The sequence below is a fragment of the Anopheles arabiensis genome, chromosome 2, assembly GCF_016920715.1.
Source record: "Anopheles arabiensis isolate DONGOLA chromosome 2, AaraD3, whole genome shotgun sequence".
Taxonomy (NCBI): Eukaryota; Metazoa; Arthropoda; class Insecta; order Diptera; family Culicidae; genus Anopheles; species Anopheles arabiensis.
In genome coordinates, this window is record NC_053517.1 from 109,082,985 (window position 1) to 109,100,682 (window position 17,698).

At 49.2% G+C, this 17,698-nt stretch overlaps 4 protein-coding genes across 8 annotated transcripts in view; 3 read left to right on the forward strand and 1 right to left on the reverse strand.

Annotated features, from left to right (window-relative positions):
* Window positions 1-7,286, forward strand: part of LOC120894460 — a 145,180-nt gene extending 137,894 nt beyond the window's left edge. For 4 of the 5 annotated variants that reach the window (XM_040297054.1, XM_040297055.1, XM_040297056.1 and 1 more), the window contains 4 exons: window positions 3,016-3,314; window positions 3,393-3,477; window positions 3,551-3,838; window positions 4,170-7,286. In XM_040297054.1, coding sequence (XP_040152988.1) covers window positions 3,016-3,314; window positions 3,393-3,477; window positions 3,551-3,838; window positions 4,170-4,279 — 782 coding nt within the window. In that variant the 3' untranslated portion in view covers window positions 4,280-7,286. The remainder of the gene's footprint in view (window positions 1-3,015; window positions 3,315-3,392; window positions 3,478-3,550; window positions 3,839-4,169) is intronic. The other variant, XM_040297057.1, reaches the window with a different exon arrangement.
* A 689-nt stretch (window positions 7,287-7,975) lies between these two features.
* On the forward strand, window positions 7,976-12,239 carry LOC120895671 (E3 ubiquitin-protein ligase SHPRH). The gene is made up of 3 exons (XM_040299215.1): window positions 7,976-10,892; window positions 10,973-11,537; window positions 11,607-12,239. The coding sequence occupies exons 1-3, from the start codon at window positions 8,075-8,077 to the stop codon at window positions 12,175-12,177; spliced, it is 3,954 nt and encodes a 1,317-aa protein (XP_040155149.1). The 5' UTR covers window positions 7,976-8,074; the 3' UTR covers window positions 12,178-12,239.
* On the reverse strand, window positions 12,224-13,432 carry LOC120895672 (proteasome inhibitor PI31 subunit). Its single transcript, XM_040299216.1, has 3 exons — window positions 13,158-13,432; window positions 12,549-13,081; window positions 12,224-12,482 (listed from the first exon to the last, which is right to left on the reverse strand). Exons 1-3 carry the CDS (start codon window positions 13,299-13,301, stop codon window positions 12,350-12,352), a joined length of 810 nt encoding a protein of 269 aa, XP_040155150.1. The 5' UTR covers window positions 13,302-13,432; the 3' UTR covers window positions 12,224-12,349.
* A 1,640-nt stretch (window positions 13,433-15,072) lies between these two features.
* On the forward strand, window positions 15,073-17,127 carry LOC120896755 (protein mono-ADP-ribosyltransferase PARP16-like). Its single transcript, XM_040301163.1, has 3 exons — window positions 15,073-15,483; window positions 15,660-16,173; window positions 16,234-17,127. The coding sequence occupies exons 1-3, from the start codon at window positions 15,292-15,294 to the stop codon at window positions 16,722-16,724; spliced, it is 1,197 nt and encodes a 398-aa protein (XP_040157097.1). The 5' UTR covers window positions 15,073-15,291; the 3' UTR covers window positions 16,725-17,127.
* Window positions 17,128-17,698: the final 571 nt, after the last annotated feature.

Genomic DNA, 17,698 nt, shown 5'->3' on the forward strand with positions numbered 1-17,698 from the left:
GGCATGAAACCCCTTCGGCAATGGAGCGATGGGAGTTGGGAGGAAAACACTTTCAACACCAAACAGCCATCATTGTTCAAAGCCAGTAATGGGCCGATCCCTGGTTTACTGCTCTGCTGAATGTTTCCCTTTCAAAGAACGTTTTTTCCCCCGATGACCGATAAGGCCCATTCCTAGTCGCACAAATGCCAACCGAAGTTGCGTAAAGTTTGCAGAATTTTCAGACAAGAAGAGAATGTTTTCTGTTTGTATGCATCGAATCGCCACAACCAAGAATAGACAGCCGTTTTGTCAGGTGAATGGGGCTGCGCTGCAGTTTCGCAACAGCTCTGAGAAACACCGACCCCAAAGTCTTTGGCCTTTTGGAGCCGCGGCATTCCCGAATGTCGCCTCCCCTCCCTGGAGGCGCTTGTGTCGTCGAAGGGAGTTTGCTTAATTTTTATGGAAATTAGCACGCCCCGAGCACGCGCTCAAAGGGACACAATATATTCTGGCGTTAGTTATTTGTCCCATTGTGTGTCTGTGTGGTCCAGTTGTGATAGCCAACAGGCAATTGAAAGTGTATGCTGCGGCGTATGTCCATAAATAATACGCCGCATTTCGCAAAGCGTTTTCCGTTCCGGATTTGAGGCCGACGAGTCAACGATTGCAAAAAAAAGAACGAAGTACAAAACAATCCATTCCAGGCGTTTGCATATTTCATGCAAATGCGTTCATGGAAAGTGGTGTACGATAAAAGCAGTGAAATTTGTTCGGTGTACTCCCCGTTTTTGTGCGTGAGTGCACCATTATGTGCTTGTTTTGGGGAGGATGTCGCATGCAAAAGGGCGCCGCCCGGATGTGGCAGGTGGTCGTTTGTGAATGCACTTTGTTTGAAGGTCAGATGGGACAGGAAGAGAGCAGGATAATCCATTCAATGCTTGCTGCGGTGGCGTACAAAAGGTCCTTAACCTTGCTGCTGGCAATATCTGCATCATGATCATCGGTGGTGCTTGCGAGTCTATGGGTCGTATCTGATCTGATATTCGCAATACCCTAACGATATGAAAATAAAGCATAATGCTGCAGTCGTCGTCTAGCGTGTTATCTAACGCCAACAAACTCGGAATCACACACACCGATGCACAAGAAGTAACTGTAAACGAAACAAACGCGTCTCGTTAACGATCGCGTTGTCATTTGTTTTGAGGTTGGGGAGCCTGCACTGGAAACACCAAGTTTTTCGCACTCGCACGGGACGTTGTTGGCAGTAGACATTCCAGCGGTTCTAGCAGCTGCCGTACATACAGGAACCTCCTCTACCAGGGCACACAAGACACAATTAATTTTCGACATGTTTTACCGATCGATCGGACAATTGTTGTCATCGTGTCGTGGTTGCTGCTGCTGCTTTTATTTCGTGATTCTGCTGCCCTACCCACCAACACTAGGTCATGTGGAACACTTCTTCTTGTGGCACTCCGACACCCCGAAGCAGCAACCCGACTTTGGGGGCATTCTGAGGGCCAAACAGAAGACACAGAACAGAAAAAAGGGGGATTATAGCAGTGTTGTGTGCTCCTTCGAACGATTCTTTCAATCGGTTCGGTTTAATCTCTGCCTCGCGCGATCCTCAGATCCTCAACACCGGCACCGGGGCTGATAACGGAAAAGAATGTTGAATCATTGAGAACTAGGTTCACCATTACCGGTCTTTGCTGGGCTGTTTTCGTTCAAGACCCGTTAGAACACACGTTCGCCGGGCAGCACCAGGCAGCATGCTTAATGGAGCAACTCATATTTTGTCACTAGAACAATAGACACACGTTCCAACCCTTCCACCCTTTGGGTCGTTCACGACGCGCTGGAGCGGACTTATGGACTTCTGGGCAGTGCTGCTCACTGGAGCTTCAGAACACAGCAAGAACATTAAACCCGCAATCCGTGTCACACACGTCGCATGCGGCAAGAGCAAGAGAGAATCGCATTATGAATTATCGTCACGTTTAGCCCGTTCGGGGTGAACAAACACAAAACCTACCACCACACAGCTCACACCAGCCCGGCTGCTCCTGAATGCTCCCGTGTGTACCGGAAGGCACTCCGGCCAGCCCGAGCATCGATCGATGTTTCACAAATGGAATGTCAAACGGTGAAGAATTCTTGGACTGTTTCACCCTCCCTCTCTTTCCACTGGGTGGCCACTGTAGGACAAATAAATCACGCTTTATCCAATTGTTTGTCCAAAGTGCCATCCCCCTTTGGGGGTCGTGCTGAAATGTTGTTGAAAGAAAGACTCTTTTTGAGGGAAGTTTCTAGTGCATGTTTGCTGTGTTTTCGCTGCTTTTGGGGAGGTGGCTATGTCCATTTTTATGAACTGCAGTCTCTAAATTGAACCAACAACCGGCAGCTCCACTCCTACCGTCCACGGAAGCAACTGTTTGCCCAAACTTCTGGTCCGAATGCGTAGAGTGAAATTAAAATTCTATCAACTATTATGGACAGTACGACTCCATAAGTGGTGGAACTTGCTCCTCTTCGCTTCGCTTCGTACACTTTCTGCGGCCAGACGGTGATGGGATGGACACACACACTTCCCGCGTAGAACCTTCTTCCCGTCCCTTTCCTCGAAGGAAGACGTTCAAAATCAAAATGTTTGCATTCCGGCATGATACCGGGCGGGTACCGGGAAATTAAAATGCCTTGTCATGTGTGGTGCGCGTTGGTATTTGCCTTTGAGTGCGTTTGCTTGAAGGGGAGAAGGCAAAAGATCGCGCAAACAAATTACCAAAAAAGATTCAAACTTACTTCAAGATGAAGTACACAAATAATGCCAAAAATGTTTAGTTCAACGTTTGATATTGCTTGCAGTCAGTCAATCAGTCACCAAACTCTACCCAGTACACTAACACACCTTCCTAACTCCATCCAGTACTGGACATTGACAGCGTCACATCCGTGCACAAGCCGCTTCCAGATGTCCGTTTTAGTAATTGTTTAATTGTTTAATCGTAATCAACACAATTAATCTTGTAGCCTTTTTCCTTCCTCCCGCCCGACTACCCACCTCGATCTACGGTGCAGTCCAACGTCCGGTTGACATTAAGAACCGTCCAAGAATTCCGATCCCGGACGAAGATCCGTACAGTGTGGCCGGCAACGGTGGCGGCAGCTCCGGTAGCTCCGGTTTCGGGGCCAGCGGGTCCGGCCTGGTTGCGGCGAGCCGGGAGCATCTGATGCAGCCGGCGCAACCGATGGGCGGCCAGCGGCGCAGCGAGAAACCGCCGAAACTACCTCCACGTGACAATCTGTACGCAACGCATGAAATTGGCAAGGTAAGTGACGCGACAGCCCCCGGAACGACACAAGACGGAGTTTTATTAACCGTTTTGCTCCTTTGCACCTTGTTTTAGCCGGATTATGATGACATCGAGGATGAGAATCGCGTCAAGCTTCCGCGAGGCAAATCAGACAAGGGCAAAGACAACAAGAAGTATGGTAAGTAATGGCCTTCCTTTTTTGGGGAAATTAACTCTCTATTATCCCTCACTTACGAATGTTACTCTTTTAGATGATCCGTACTACTGCGGACTGCGGGCTCGAGTGCCAAACTTTGTCAAATCGTCGTCCAAATCGTCGAAGGAGAACAACAACAACGGTCCGAATGCGGCCGTCGGTGTTGGTGGCAGCAAGGAAACGGTCGCCTCGAAGCGGCTGTCGATCGCCCATATGCAGCATCCGGCCTCGCTGCAGTCACTGCACCAGCTGCACCAGATGCATCCCCATCACAACCTGATGGCCGCCCACCAGCACCATCAGCAGCTGATGTGGCACGCCCGAAGCTACGAGAGTGGAATCGGTAAGGAGGAATTTGGTCACTGCTGCCGCGCCGCCTTTTGCTAACAACCCATTCGCATCACTAACATCCTGTAAAAGCACATATGTTTATGCATGCACTGATCTTACATCTATAGTACACCTGTCTTAGTGCATCCTGTCACCTGTCACTCGTTTTCGGCATACTGATCATACATAATCATCTCGAAAGTTAAACGAAATCGTTCACCAACTAACCCTACTCCAATGCGCCATCCACTTCGCTGCTTCTCGCTTCCCTAACCGTGCGGAAAAGCACAGCCGGAAATAGCACTGAGAACTGACCTTGCATACTACTACCCCAATCTTCACAGATACGGACGTGGTCGAGTCACCCTATAGTCACATGTACGGCCGTGTACCGCTGCCAACACGCGGCTACATACCGGCACCGAGGGCCATGTACATCGGCGAATGGGACTAAAAGAGAGAGAGAGCGGTCGTGGCCGGGGCCAAAGCCAATCCGTACCCGCCCCCCATACTCTCTTTTATAGTACAGGCTTAAGGAAAATTGCAGCAGGGAGATCCGGAATGCGAGTTTGTCGAGGAGATAGGCACAAACCAGAGCAACAACGCGACAACCCCCGACACTCGTGTTCTAATCTCTCTCTCTCTCTCTCGTACCCATCGCATTACTTCGCAAAAGGGACAGCACACAATCAACAACAGCGAACAGCGACAGACAGCGGAGAGAAAGCGGAGAGAAGCACTGAACAGCGTGCTGGTTTGGGTGTGGCTGTGGTAAACCCCATATTCGGAGTACTGCCTGGTTTCACTTCTTTTAACTAATATTCTAGATTATTATTAATATTATTATGAGTATTTAGTAATCCGTTTTGGGGGACGAACGGGGCTCATAGGGTGAACGGTACGGTCGGGTGCACAACACCACCTTCCCAACCCTTCCCGCATGTCTCGCTACGGTGTCTAGCAATTAGGCAAATTTGTACATAATGCATCGCGTAACCCTCTTCCCCGATTTGATTGAACCTCCTCTCCAGCCCAGCGCAGAGCGAACGCTACGAAAGCAATACTGATGGAATATGCGAAATCTGCACTGGGGAAGTGATGTTGTACCGAGATTCGCTTCTACTGCTGCTCCACAAACCACAAGGCGACGGGAATAAGCTCTATTTCGATGCTCTTTCTTAATTCCCACCCCACTGTAATCTGAAATCCTGTGTGAATCGGTGGAAAATTAACGTAAAATTTATAAAAGAGGAGAACTGAGTGCGATCGAACAGGACGGACACCTGTGCTGATCATTACTACTACTGCCGAGCAAAAGCTACTAAATGCTGCCAAATGAATCTGACAGCTGTCATCATCATTTCCACACTAAGAGAGACTATCCCTATCGACTGATCGTTCAGTTGTTGCTCATATTGACTGATCACCCTACTAGAATACATTCACCTCAGAACTAAGGATCGCCCGATTCTTACCAAACACTGCCAGCAATAGTATCTCAACCGAATCTCAACTCAACGCCGTGCATTGCTCATAGTTTATACCAACTCTCGTACTGTTCACACCAAGGGGGGAATGAAAGAGGCATGGAAATGGACGGCCGACGATCGCGATCGCGTGTTATAGGCTTGTCGGCACTCTAGGAATAGTTTTCAGTCATAGCAGGTACTCCTTGTCTTAAGCGTACGTACGTACTACTACTGTTGTCTTCTAAATCTTCCTGTAAATATGAGACATTTGAAAAAGGGAAAATTAAACGATTATTCACTCGATGTGTCGAGCACATCTATTGGTACGGAGGTAAAACATTTAGGCCCCCTCTTTAGGTAGTTTCGCTCCCACAAGCGCTAGTGTGTAATTCAAGCTACTTTCGGTGTATAAGTTTTAACATTTCCAAACACAGATACAGTCCACAGCACTGTCACAGTCCCACAAGCTGGCATGCTGGTTCTTTGAGCCTCTGATTGGCCACTCATTTTAAACTTTCTTCCTCCCCAACCCCCCACCCCTTCCCGCTTTGCTATCATCTACTGAATGCGCGCTGAAAGTGAAACCACTACGCCGCAAGTCAAACACGTATGCGCAATAATTATAGAAATAAGTAAGTGGCAAGTAAGTTTCCATTCGACATTGCAAGCGGATGGAGATGCGGCAAGATTTGTAAGAGAAATTCGTTTAATTTGATGTACACTAACTCACGCACGCCAACAAATGATGATATAATACTCAAATACGCGACCGCGCTCTTTTTACGTACGATTCTGACCCATATAGTGGCCCCCATACCGCCCCCTGGCGGTGTGAAACGGGAAAGTAGTAGGAGGAAGTTGTTTAAAATGGTTCCACGTCGTGACGACGTGCCCGCCGGCATCGTCTTTATCAACGGGCAGCTAGTTGCAAGCTAGTGAGCCTAGAGAGCATCATATAGGAAGCACCACTGCAATGGCTATAAACAACGGCAATCCAGCACTTATTGTACATTGTCTACTAGTGGAAACGTACACGGGCGAGCGATAAACTTAGAGATGAATCCTTAAACCGGAGTGGAAGGAAACACCGCAGCACGCGTCCGATGGGCGGTACGGTTGTCACCTTCCGCTCGACAACCTAACCTTTACTTATAGGAAGTGATTAGCGTAATATTGATAGATTGATACTATATGCAGCAGCAGTAAAGTGGTGACCCACGAGAGCGAAGCGAATGAGGGAATGATCGTCCTCGTGCACTTTGAAGCAAAACATTAAACACGATCACACCGCACCGATGTGTGGAATGGAAAGGGCTTGATCCCCGTCCCCGTTGGGCTAAGAGGAACCTAATATAGAATGTAGCAAGGTGTATTCATACGCGCATATCTTTACCGCTCTCGTACTGGAACTGGAAGAGAAGTCTAATCCTTTTTTTTAATCCGATAAGCGAACACACGTTAGAAATGAACACATACACGCAAAAAATACACCTGGTGAAAGGGCTCGGTTAAGCAAAAAAAACACGTTCGATAGAAGCGACAGCAAAGGAAGGTAGCGCCATTCCCCAGCACACTCTCGAAGGCAATCGGGGCCCACTAAGAGGACTACTTATGGGGAACGCGCGTTGCTAGTAGTAGTAGTAGCAGCAGTAGATGTAACAACGATGATTGTATTCGAAGATATTTTAAAAACCCAAACCCCAAAATTGTCATCATGGGACAAGCGAAATAGTGGATCGGAAGCCGCGACTCCGATGCTTAGACAGCTCACTGCTTATTATCACGCTACGTGTAGTAATCTTTAGGGCAGCATCCGAGGGGTTTGATCGAGCTATACGAGCACGCGAAAGGAAAGCCGTTTTGGGAAAGGAGGTCCATAAGCATGAGCTAAGCAAATATTAGTTATTTTTCCTATTCCATCTTTTGCTCCTTCTCTTGTCCTGTCTAAATATTCTGGATTTTTGAAATAAAATACTATTCTTATAATCGATAGAGTTGGTGTTGTGTTTCTGTTGTGTATGTAACCAAAAGTGATCTATATCACCGTTTATTTACCCACTTACGTTCTATCAGTGAATCGTAGGGGTTCAAATATATGATCGATCTATTCCTCTCCTGTTTAACTATGCGACATAGAGCCTATTGGAATACTAAACCTCACGAGAGAGAGGACTTCTTACTGATTTCCATCCTTGATGCCACAACATGTCATTTTAACAGGAATGAATCTGTTTTTCACAGTCATCTATATTTATATTTTAAAAAAAAATCGGATATATCAACGGGTAAGCGTATTTCGGCCAAGCTACACGTACCGGACGACATCGGACGATGCCATAAATCCGTTAACGCCAACTGTCAAATCTCATACAAAATCGGCCCGCTGTGATCCGACACGGCCCGGCCCGACGCGAATCTCTTGTCTGTGGTCCTACGTTTTATGGCATCGTCCGATGTCGTCCGGTACGTGTAGCTTGGCCGTTTCAATATCAACGAAAAATGACTCTGAAACCTCTTTTAGTTATTTGTTGTAAGATAACGATCGAATATTTCAACGTTGCTATAAACTAACTGAAATTTGAATTTTCGAGCAGCCACTGCTCGAACCGAATCCAACATGGCGTTTACACTCTGCAGCGCATTGTCGTACCTAGAAATGTGACGTTTACAACGGGCTTGTCAGTAAACAAAACTGTTGTCGGCTTCCCGCGGTTGGAAATGAATACGGAAAAAATCTACAGCAGCATTTTGGTGTGAAATCCACACAAGAACCGTACGAAATGAGCTACAGCTTGTTGGACATTGCTGTTTCAAAGAACAAGTCGGAAAACAATCGTGTAATCTCCGATAGCTCCAAAAGCGACGACAGTGATGAACCATCAACATCCAGCATCCCACCGGCGGGACCAACATTTACGTACAAAGGCAAGAAGTACACACAGCTAGACCCGCAATTGAAAGTGAAACCAATCCTACGCGATGTCGAACGCATTCCGGAGTACCAGCTGATAGAGAGAAACGAGCCAGACGGTTGGACTCTCTCCATTACCCTGCGATTGCGAGGGCGGGATGAGCCCACCGACGATGGCTGCATCCGGCACAGGCAGCGCATGGTTGAGCTTTTATTCGAAGAAATCGACCGGCAATCGTTCATCGAGGAGGAGCTGGCGCAGAAACTACCAACCTCACCGGAGGAAGACAGCAACGAACCGCTCTCCATACAAGAGTTTTACAATCAATTACGATTGCGCCACCGAACGCAAGCGGGTGATAAAAGCTCGAAGGAATTGGTAATTCCACTGTTGCGCCCCGAATTGCGCTTGTACCAAGAGCAAGCGATCCGTTGGTTGCTAAAGCGGGAAACCGTCGTCGATCGATTGCCCGGCCAGTACGTTCTGCTTCGTTGCCGTGCCCAGCCAGAGGTGAGCTTCTACATGGATCTGTACGACTGTACGATAAGCGATAAGAAACCGAACCCAAAAATACCCGCTGGTGGTATACTGGCCGATGAGATGGGTATGGGCAAAACGGTCGAAATCCTAGGCCTAATGCTGCTGAACCCGAAGAAACAAGACTCGCCCAAGGAGCCCTCGGAGCCCCAGGAGCCCAACGAAGTGAAACTTAAGGCGACAAAAAATGAAGGTGAACTGATGTGCTTGTGTGCCAGCACACTGACCAAGAAGACAATCGCCTGCCGCAAGTGCGGCCGGCTGCAGCATCGCAAGTGTGTTTTGAACCATTTTACCCAGCCAAACGAGCAGTACATCTGTCCCGAGTGTTGGCGTACGCAACCGATGGTCAAATCCGGTGCTACCATCATCGTATCGCCCGCCTCGATCAAGCACCAGTGGGAAAGCGAAATCCGCAAGCACGTGACCGATCCGAACTTTCGCGTGTTCATCTACAACGGCATCGCGGACAAATGGATCAGCCCGCAGGATCTCGCTGCGTACGACGTCGTGCTGACGGACTACACCGTGCTCAGTCCGGAAATCTATCGCGTACCGGAGTACGCTCGAAGCTCCCGGCACGAGCAACGCTTCCTGAAACCGTCCACCCCGCTCATGATGATCCACTGGTGGCGCGTCGTCCTGGACGAAGCGCAAATGGTCGAGAGCGTGAACAATAACGCGGCCAAGATGGTCAAAGCACTGCCGACCAAGCACCGCTGGGCCGTGACCGGTACGCCGATCGAAAAGACAATCAACAATCTGCACGGGCTGGTCAGCTTCCTGGACTACGAGCCGTACTCTTACTGGCGCACGTGGAAAGCGTACGCGGAACGCTTCCAGCAGGGCAATGCCGAACCGCTGCTCACGATGATGGCACGCATCATGTGGCGAACGTGCAAGCATTCCGTCTTCGATCAGCTGGACATTCCGCCGCAAACCGAGCGCATCCACCACATCCAGATGTCGGACCTGCAGAACTACTTCTACCGCTGCGAGCATCTCGCCTGTGCGCAGGCATTCAACGAGAAGGCGCGCCGTATCGGAGCCAACGAGCGGATGGCACAGATGAACATCGCCACGCTGAATCAGCTGCTGGAACCGCTGCGCAAGCTGCGGCAGGATTGCACCATCCCGTCCGTGTTGGGCGTGGGTCAGTCGGCACTGCAGGGGAAGAAGCTGATGACGCCGGCCGAACTGCACGAGCATCTAATCGCCTCCAACGTTAACGAGTGCAAGGGCAAGCTGCGATCGGTCGTATCGTCGCTGAACGGTATGGCGGCGGTCGAGATCCTGCAGGAGCATTACGATCAAGCATTTCGGCTGTACCAGGCAAGTTTGCGGTGCGCCGATGACTATCAGGGTGCGATCAGTGTGGACTCACTGCTCCAGATCCATGCGCTGCACAATCTGCTCGATCTGGTGCGCACTTTTGAGGAGCAACTAAGTCCCAGCTCGCAGCTTACGGCGGAACAGATCGCTGCGTACGAAGAGCGACGCTCCAAGCTGGAAGGACGCTACATTGAGCAGTACGCCAACAAGGTGCGTTCGATCGAGGCTACACTCCGTCCGGCGACGGAAAAGGTGGACGAATTGATCAACGGCAATGATAGCTCCCAGGGGTTACAGCTCGAGGGAGAATGGTGGCGCGATCTGTTCGCCCTGTTCGAGGAAAGTCCACAGCGTCACTCGGCCATCCAAACGCGCGTACTGCTCGACCAAAGCTTGATCGGTAACACGGGCGTCAATTCGTGGCGAACGCTTGACCTGTGGCTTGTGAACTGGTTGGATGGGCTGCTCGAACGGCGCAGTTCCCTTGTGAAGGGCTTTCAATCGTTGGGTTTCTTTGTGGAGTATTTGCAACCGGACAGGACGGACTGGTCGCAGGAGGCACGTGCCCGAATCGATGGGCTGGTACGGACGGCGTTCGCGTGCCATCTCGATCCGGCCCTGTTCGAAGAGGACGAGTTCGGAGTACGCAAGAAGGAGCGCCAAGAAGCGAAGGGCTTACCGGGTCCACCCGTTTGCTTACTGTGCAAGGTAAAGGACAAGCTGAATGAGCTGGAATCGGCACTGTTCCAAATTCGAAAGACCCAAGTCGCCACCGGCGGATTGTGGCAGGTTTCGCGACAAGAATCAGTACTTAAGCGTAAGTGGATGTGTGCGTGTGTTAGAAGTGGTTTCTATTACCCCCTTAAAATACATTTCTTTCGCATTCCCCCATTGCAGTAATACATGCGTATGCAAAGCGACTGGAACAGGACAGTACCGTATGGAGCAAGATGTTGTCGCAGGACACGATCGTCGAAAGTGATCGGTTCATTGCGTTTCTCGAGCGCGCTAAGGTCGAGTTTAAGGAGTACTCACAGTATTGGGTAGAGATTAACTACACCGTCGCTGCGTACGACGAGCTGACCATGTGTAAGTCTCGCCTGCAGCTTCTCACACTAGCGGAACGGCGCGAGATAGAGAAGAAGAAGAAAAAACCATCCCCATTGCAAGTACTGGAATGTGAACTGGCCGATACGCTGGCCGAGCTGCAGCTCACAAAAGCGGAGGCAGAGCGTGATTTCGTACGGCTGAAGGGTACGCGCAAGTATCTCGAACATCTTGGCTCGCGGAAGGAGCTCGAACCATGCCCCATCTGTCACAGCATCCCGGAGGGCAGGTATGCCGTGCTGCAGTGCGGTCATCATCTGTGTAGCATCTGTTTGATGCGCATTTTCCAGCTAGCTCGAGCGCAAGGCAACATGACCACGTGTGGTATCTGCCGGCATGAGCAACACGTGAAAGAGTAAGGCAATTTTGAACCATGTTCCAGTTCGATTTTTGGTCTAAAATCCCCTCCTTTTCACCCAAACAGCATCCAGTACGTGCAGCCAATCGATCCAGTGCACAAGATCCGGGGCAACTTTTCCAACAAAGTATCCAAAATTGTGCAAACGGCACTGGAACTGGTAGCGGAGGATCCGTCTGTTAAGATCGTCATCTTCTCCCACTGGGAACCGATACTGACCGAGGTGGGTGTGGCGCTCGCCGCGAACGATATCACGTTGCGCGAAAAGTCGGCCAAATTCTATCAGTGTGTGGCAGATTTTAAGGATCCGGCGAAGGGAATTACCTGCCTGCTGCTGCCACTGCGCTTTGGTTCGAAGGGATTGAATCTAACCGAGGCGACGCACGTGTTTCTGGTCGAGCCGATACTGAACCCCGGGGAGGAGATGCAAGCAATCGGGCGCGTGCATCGTATCGGCCAGACGCGGCCCACGTTCGTGCATCGGTTCATTATGCTGAACACGATCGAGACGACGATCCACGAGACGATTCAGGGCGATCGGAGTGGACGATGGTGGTCGAAGGATGTTACCGTAGAGCAGCTGGCGCAGCTATTTCGGCTGGACCAAGACGACGGCAGTGAGCTGCCAGCACTCTAACGTACGATAGGCTCGTACACACAAAATGAACAAAAAAAACATACAATTGCGGTACGTTGAAACGTATTTTTATTTTATATTCGAATTAAGAATTAACAAACTCCACACAGTGTGTGTAACCGAAACTTAAAAGGATTAATGGAAACGAAATATAGGCAAACGCTTCGTCCCCTTACATAAACATATCGTCGTACCCGGGTGGGGGAAGATGGTCCGGATTCGGGTTGGGGCGTTGCACACGGGGAGGAAACGGGCCCATCGGATCGATGCGCGCTCCGGGCAGAAATGGATCCGCTCTGCCGGGCCTGTGAAATAGCAATAACTCGTCGGTATTTGCACGGTTCTATGAAGTTCCCTTTTCCCGCACTTACCTCATGTTCATTGGGTCCATTAGCATACCGCCGCCGCCACCGCCGCCAACAAAACCTCCCAGCGGGTTGAGATCGCCCCGACCTACACCACCACCACCGAATGGCAGCAGCAGTCCGCTGGGACGCAGCACCTCAATACGCCTGGGACCGCCCGCTGGCACAACATTTACTTGGGCAGGACTAGGCGACGAAGAAATTAGCGTCTGCGTGCTGGAGCTTTTCGATCCACCATCGCACAGCGGTTTAATCAGCTCCGTCTGCAGCCGGGTGATCTGATCATCGATGCTGACCACCACGTTCGTCAAGTTGCTGTCGTTGAACGAGGTGATCGTTTTGTCCAGATTGAAGGCCGCATTCGACACCTGCAGTGACTGCGCTTGCAGCAAATTAACAATCATCGTATCGTTCGAGAGTGTTCCATGCAGGATGTACAGCTCGTTGTTCATGATGTAGCGCAGCGCGTACGATTTGTTGTTACCGTTCCATCCTTCCGGCAGCAACTCGCTCTGGTCGACGGCGTTGTTGAGCGTTTTCTGTGGATGAGATTGAAACGTCACAACGTCGCTGGAATGATCTCGCCGGCCGCCATTACACGGAAGGTGTACGCACATCGTCCCCAACGCCAACGTTACGGAATCCGTTACGAACTAGGAACCAGTGCACAAACAGCATCATCGCGTCGGCCTTATCCGCCAAGTTGGCGCTCTCAAGCTTCCACAGCATCTCCAGCCCGAACAGATCCGATTGCGGCATGGTGGTTTTTGGTGCAATTTCACAATAATTTCAAATCAATTCCACTTTTCCACGTCCCAGAACAGCCGACTAGTAAGGAGTGCGAATTCTCCGAACAATCTGTGTGTACAATGACAAGAGAAAGAGCTGCTTTGTTTATATGCCGTTGGTGAGCTGTCAAACGAGGCGTTCCCGGTAAGCAATTCCCGGTAAGCAATCGATAGCTAAATTGTTGGCGCAATGAGTGGAGAAACGGCCCAAGTGACATTTGCTCGAAATTATTTTCCATATCTGCTCGATTAGTACTCGATACGCTTGAAATTGTGGATTTGTGTGTGATCAAGTGTGTTGAAAGCGTCAAGATTTTGTGTGTTCGTAAATTAGACGTTCCTCTATCGATGGACGATGCCGTCGAGATCATTTGTGATTCATAGCTATGGTTTTTTGATGAGAAACAAAAGCTAATTTTGTGTGACGTTATTTTATAAAAAATGGACCTTATTTAAGTATAAAATGGGAACATGGCCAACAATAACGATAGGAAACATCATTTCCGAGCGAATCTAGAAGAAAGTAACGAAAAAGCCTTATCACAGTTTATTTTAAAGGACTTTTTCTGCATTCCCTTTAACTGGTACAGTTAAACACGAAAACGGTTATCGCGGAGATTTGCAGCATTTACCTGTAATTAAATAAAGACAAAACAAATATTAAATAAGTAAAGAAAGTGATTTGCGTTTCATATAAATTAAGCGTTGAGAATGCAATACATTACCGTTTGTTTGATTCAACATTTTCAAACAACATGTTGTTGCCGCCTAGACAAACATGCCTCCAGTTGGAACGAGAGTATGATGGTGAACGTGTAGAAGTTGCGTCATCATCGAGGGCTATGCTAGCGTGTTTAGTTTTAGCAGCATTCCGTTGTCTTTCCTGACAAAGTGCTACCATTTAAGCGGCGCGTTCTTCCTCCAACTCCTCGCAGTATTTCAACAAAAGGCGTTTGTTTGCGCTGAATACCTTTGCGGACTTTCTGTCGCAACTTAAAGCTATCGTTATTGCACGGAATTTATTATTATCACTGCTTTTACATTTCTACTGGCGTTATCAGAGTGCATTTGGACTGTGAGCAAAATTTAAAGCACAGCGTTTTCACGCATACATGCTTACACGCATGGCAAAATATAACTCACACTCACACACACAATCTCACACAAGCAAGTTTTTGTGGGAAACGATTCCGGCTAGCTCCGCATTTTTCCGGAATTGAATCCAGATAGTAGATCCGGAATCGAAATTGATTCCGGAATTGGTTCCAGAATTGATTCCGAACATGGAATCGGAATCGGGTAGGTCCGATTCCGAGCTCCCACCACTAGTTGTTTGATCAGAGCTCCTAGAAAGCCAGGAAGGGGGGCTCACTTCGATGCGAGCACTGTAGGCGAGTAAAGGACGGGTAGAGAAAATGAGCGAGATGCAGCATTATTCGAACGTCAAAAACAGTGTGGCCAGATTTTCTCGGCGGTTTTCAGTAGGAACGTCAATATTTTATCGTAAGTATTCGGTAGGAGTTTCATTTTGTATCGGTAGTTTTCGGTATATTTGAAGTGTTAAGCGGAGGGAGGAGGGAATGCCAATCTGCACGAGAAAATCCATCCTTTTTTATTCAAACAAGATGCATCAGATTGGATCCATAGCGGTCACACGAATGAGGCCTTTCTCAAGTGTCGATCTGAAAATACAGGTAGGAATACAGATAAATCGGTAATTCTGGTCACTCTGCCTGCTTGGCTGTTTATATTTCACACAACTGTTATCAAATATCGAATACGCCGTATCTTCGCCCTCCTGATGCGCCTCGTAGCATTTCGTGGTTGTTTAGATTGCCCGTACGTGTTCTATGTTTGCTGAACGAACAAATCAGTTCATTTTCCGCTCCGTCCGCATTTAGTCTGCCCGTTTTGGTGTGGTGAAACGCAACCGCTTCAAAAACACCATACCTCGCATCGAGATGGAACCGGCTCCATTGTCCCTCGAAGCCAAACGGTTGCTGGTGCTGAAAACGATCATCCACGACCCGGCAGCGACCGATCTGCGGCTGTCGCTGTTCATTTCTGCAGCCAAATCGTTCCGGTACGATTCCTGCCTACAGCCCTTTCCGCCGGATTTCATCACCAACAATGAGAAAAGCATCGACCAGTTGGTAAGTCTCGGCCAAAAAAATCATCACAGTTGGCGGCGCTCAATGTGTAGCTGTGTGCGTGTGTGTGTGTTTGTGTGCGTATTCACGACCTATCCACAGTACACAAAACGTAATCCCAGCAACGTTATCTTATACCAAACTCTTTCCCTTTCACCACTCCGCAAACACCACGTCAGTGTCGGGTACTGGAGACGATTCCACCGGTTGCCGATCTTCCGGCAGGGCTTGCCGCGCTCGACGAGCAGACGGTGGGACTGTTGCACTGGATCCTCTGTCGACAGGCCCGTCCGGCGCTGCGAACCGTCCCGAAAGCCCAGCACGATGAGGTGCTCGCCAAATGTCCGTGCTACGCCAAATACGCTCAACCGAGCCACATCTTCGAGGTGGTGTACCGTGAAACCAACTCGAGCGAACGGGCATTCCAGGACCATGCGACCGAGTTCCGCACACGACACGCATTTCACGGCAGTCGGCTGTTTAACTTCCACTCCATCCTGCACTACGGGCTGCAGCAGCACCTGAACAAGGTGTCGTTGTTCGGGGAGGGCATCTATCTGTCGGCGGAACTGCAGGTGAGCCAGATGTTCTCGCCGAACGGGTCGGGCTGGTCGAGGTCGACGCTCGGCACACATCTGGCCTGCATTGCGCTGTGCGAGTACGTGGACAATCCAAATTACGTGAAGAGTCAAGGTAAGGTTTGAGTTGGTTGATATTGTTTATTCAACTATTAACGTGTTTTGCCTCTTGTAGAAGAAACACAACAGTTGCCGGGAACGGGTGAAGGAACGACACCGCACGCCACACCCTCCTCCGATGGACCATCCGCAATCATGAGCACATCGTTCACCGGCAATGGAAGCTTCCCGGAGCGTTACATTTTAGTGAAAAACAACGAACTGGTGCAGGTGCGCTATCTGCTTCTGTACGGAACCACCAAAGAAACCAACAACAACAACAACAACAACAACACTGCCACATCCGCCGGACCGCATGGATCGACCGTCGATCCACTGTACGCCCTGCCGGTCAGACCACCGTCGTACCAGATGCGTCACCCACCGAGCCGCTTCATCCAGTGGATTGCCAACAATAAGGGGTTCGTGCTGATCGGCGGGTACGTGGGGCTGCTCCTGATCGTTGGCTTCATCAACAGCCGCAATGCGCACTTCGTGAAGGAAATGCTCCTGCAGAAGCTCAACCATGTCTACAATGCGGTGCTTGGGTATCGCGGGAAGGACTAGTACAACAGCGTGTGCACTAATCCCAGCCAGCACAGTTTGTTGCCCAGTGTGTGTGTGTGTGTATGTTGCCTTTCTACAAGAAGTGCCCTAGAAATGCGCTGCCATCGCTAACGACCACCGCCAAAAATGGGTAATATTGTGTGCTGTGGCGTGGCGTGTTCGATGACACGTGGCGTTCGGGGGCCGTCTTGTTTCCTATCTGTGTTAGTTTCCTTACTTTCTTATCCAGTGGGCGGGTGTATTTCACGTAGAGTGTGTGAATTTAAAGTAAATTAGGTGATAAAAAGCGTATAGATTTCCATCTATGTAAAGGCGAGGGAGACTTTTTGTGGGACAATTGGGGTTTTTTGGGAGAAAAGCTAGTTTTTTAAAAATGCGAATAAAAAAGCTCTACATAATACGAGTAATCTGGATGAGTCTATTAGCTACGTATCGTGCAAAGAGATAATTATAATAATTTAAATGCCTTCAACATCAGTGTTGGAAAGGAAAAGCTCTTTCCATCGTCCTTTGTGTGATGAGTTCTCGCCTGGGAGAAAATTGCGATTTAGTAATGAATTTATTTTACTAACCGATACAGAAACACCTTGGCCCGAAAAAAAAAACAGTAAGATTAAATTTACCTCATTTTTTCACTTGAACAAACATTCTCCGTCGCTTTATTTACCTGTTACCATTTTCCGCCGCACACCTGAAAAAGCTTCATCCGAGCTTTTTCCTTCTCGCGCAAATCTCGAACGCTTGGCAGCCGCTGCGTGGAAACAACCCAACCAACAATTGCCAAAGGCACCCCATGTGAAAAACATTTCCTATAAGATTTGCTTTAATTGTTACACTAGCAGCAGCTAAAGTAAAAGCACGGCACAAACCGACCTTCACGCACACATTGCTGCTCCTTCTCACGCATACAACCCAAGTGCCACAAATCCACTAAACTACCACTAAACGGGTTCTAAACGACTCAAGCTCTCAAC

What these genes read in the sequence shown, in the direction of transcription:
- LOC120895671 (XM_040299215.1), top strand. Translation starts at nt 8,075, where the DNA reads ATGAGCTACAGCTTGTTGGACATTGCTGTTTCAAAGAACAAGTCGGAA. An exon ending in ACAAGAATCAGTACTTAAGC is followed by an intron (nt 10,893 to 10,972) that starts GTAAGTGGATGT and finishes CCCCCATTGCAG; the next exon opens with TAATACATGCGTATGCAAAG. An exon ending in CATGAGCAACACGTGAAAGA is followed by an intron (nt 11,538 to 11,606) that starts GTAAGGCAATTT and finishes TCACCCAAACAG; the next exon opens with CATCCAGTACGTGCAGCCAA.
- LOC120895672 (XM_040299216.1), bottom strand. Translation starts at nt 13,301, where the DNA reads ATGCCGCAATCGGATCTGTTCGGGCTGGAGATGCTGTGGAAGCTTGAG. An exon ending in ACGTTGGCGTTGGGGACGAT is followed by an intron (nt 13,082 to 13,157) that starts GTGCGTACACCT and finishes TCTCATCCACAG; the next exon opens with AAAACGCTCAACAACGCCGT. An exon ending in ATGGACCCAATGAACATGAG is followed by an intron (nt 12,483 to 12,548) that starts GTAAGTGCGGGA and finishes GCTATTTCACAG; the next exon opens with GCCCGGCAGAGCGGATCCAT.
- LOC120896755 (XM_040301163.1), top strand. Translation starts at nt 15,292, where the DNA reads ATGGAACCGGCTCCATTGTCCCTCGAAGCCAAACGGTTGCTGGTGCTG. An exon ending in AGAAAAGCATCGACCAGTTG is followed by an intron (nt 15,484 to 15,659) that starts GTAAGTCTCGGC and finishes ACACCACGTCAG; the next exon opens with TGTCGGGTACTGGAGACGAT. An exon ending in AAATTACGTGAAGAGTCAAG is followed by an intron (nt 16,174 to 16,233) that starts GTAAGGTTTGAG and finishes TGCCTCTTGTAG; the next exon opens with AAGAAACACAACAGTTGCCG.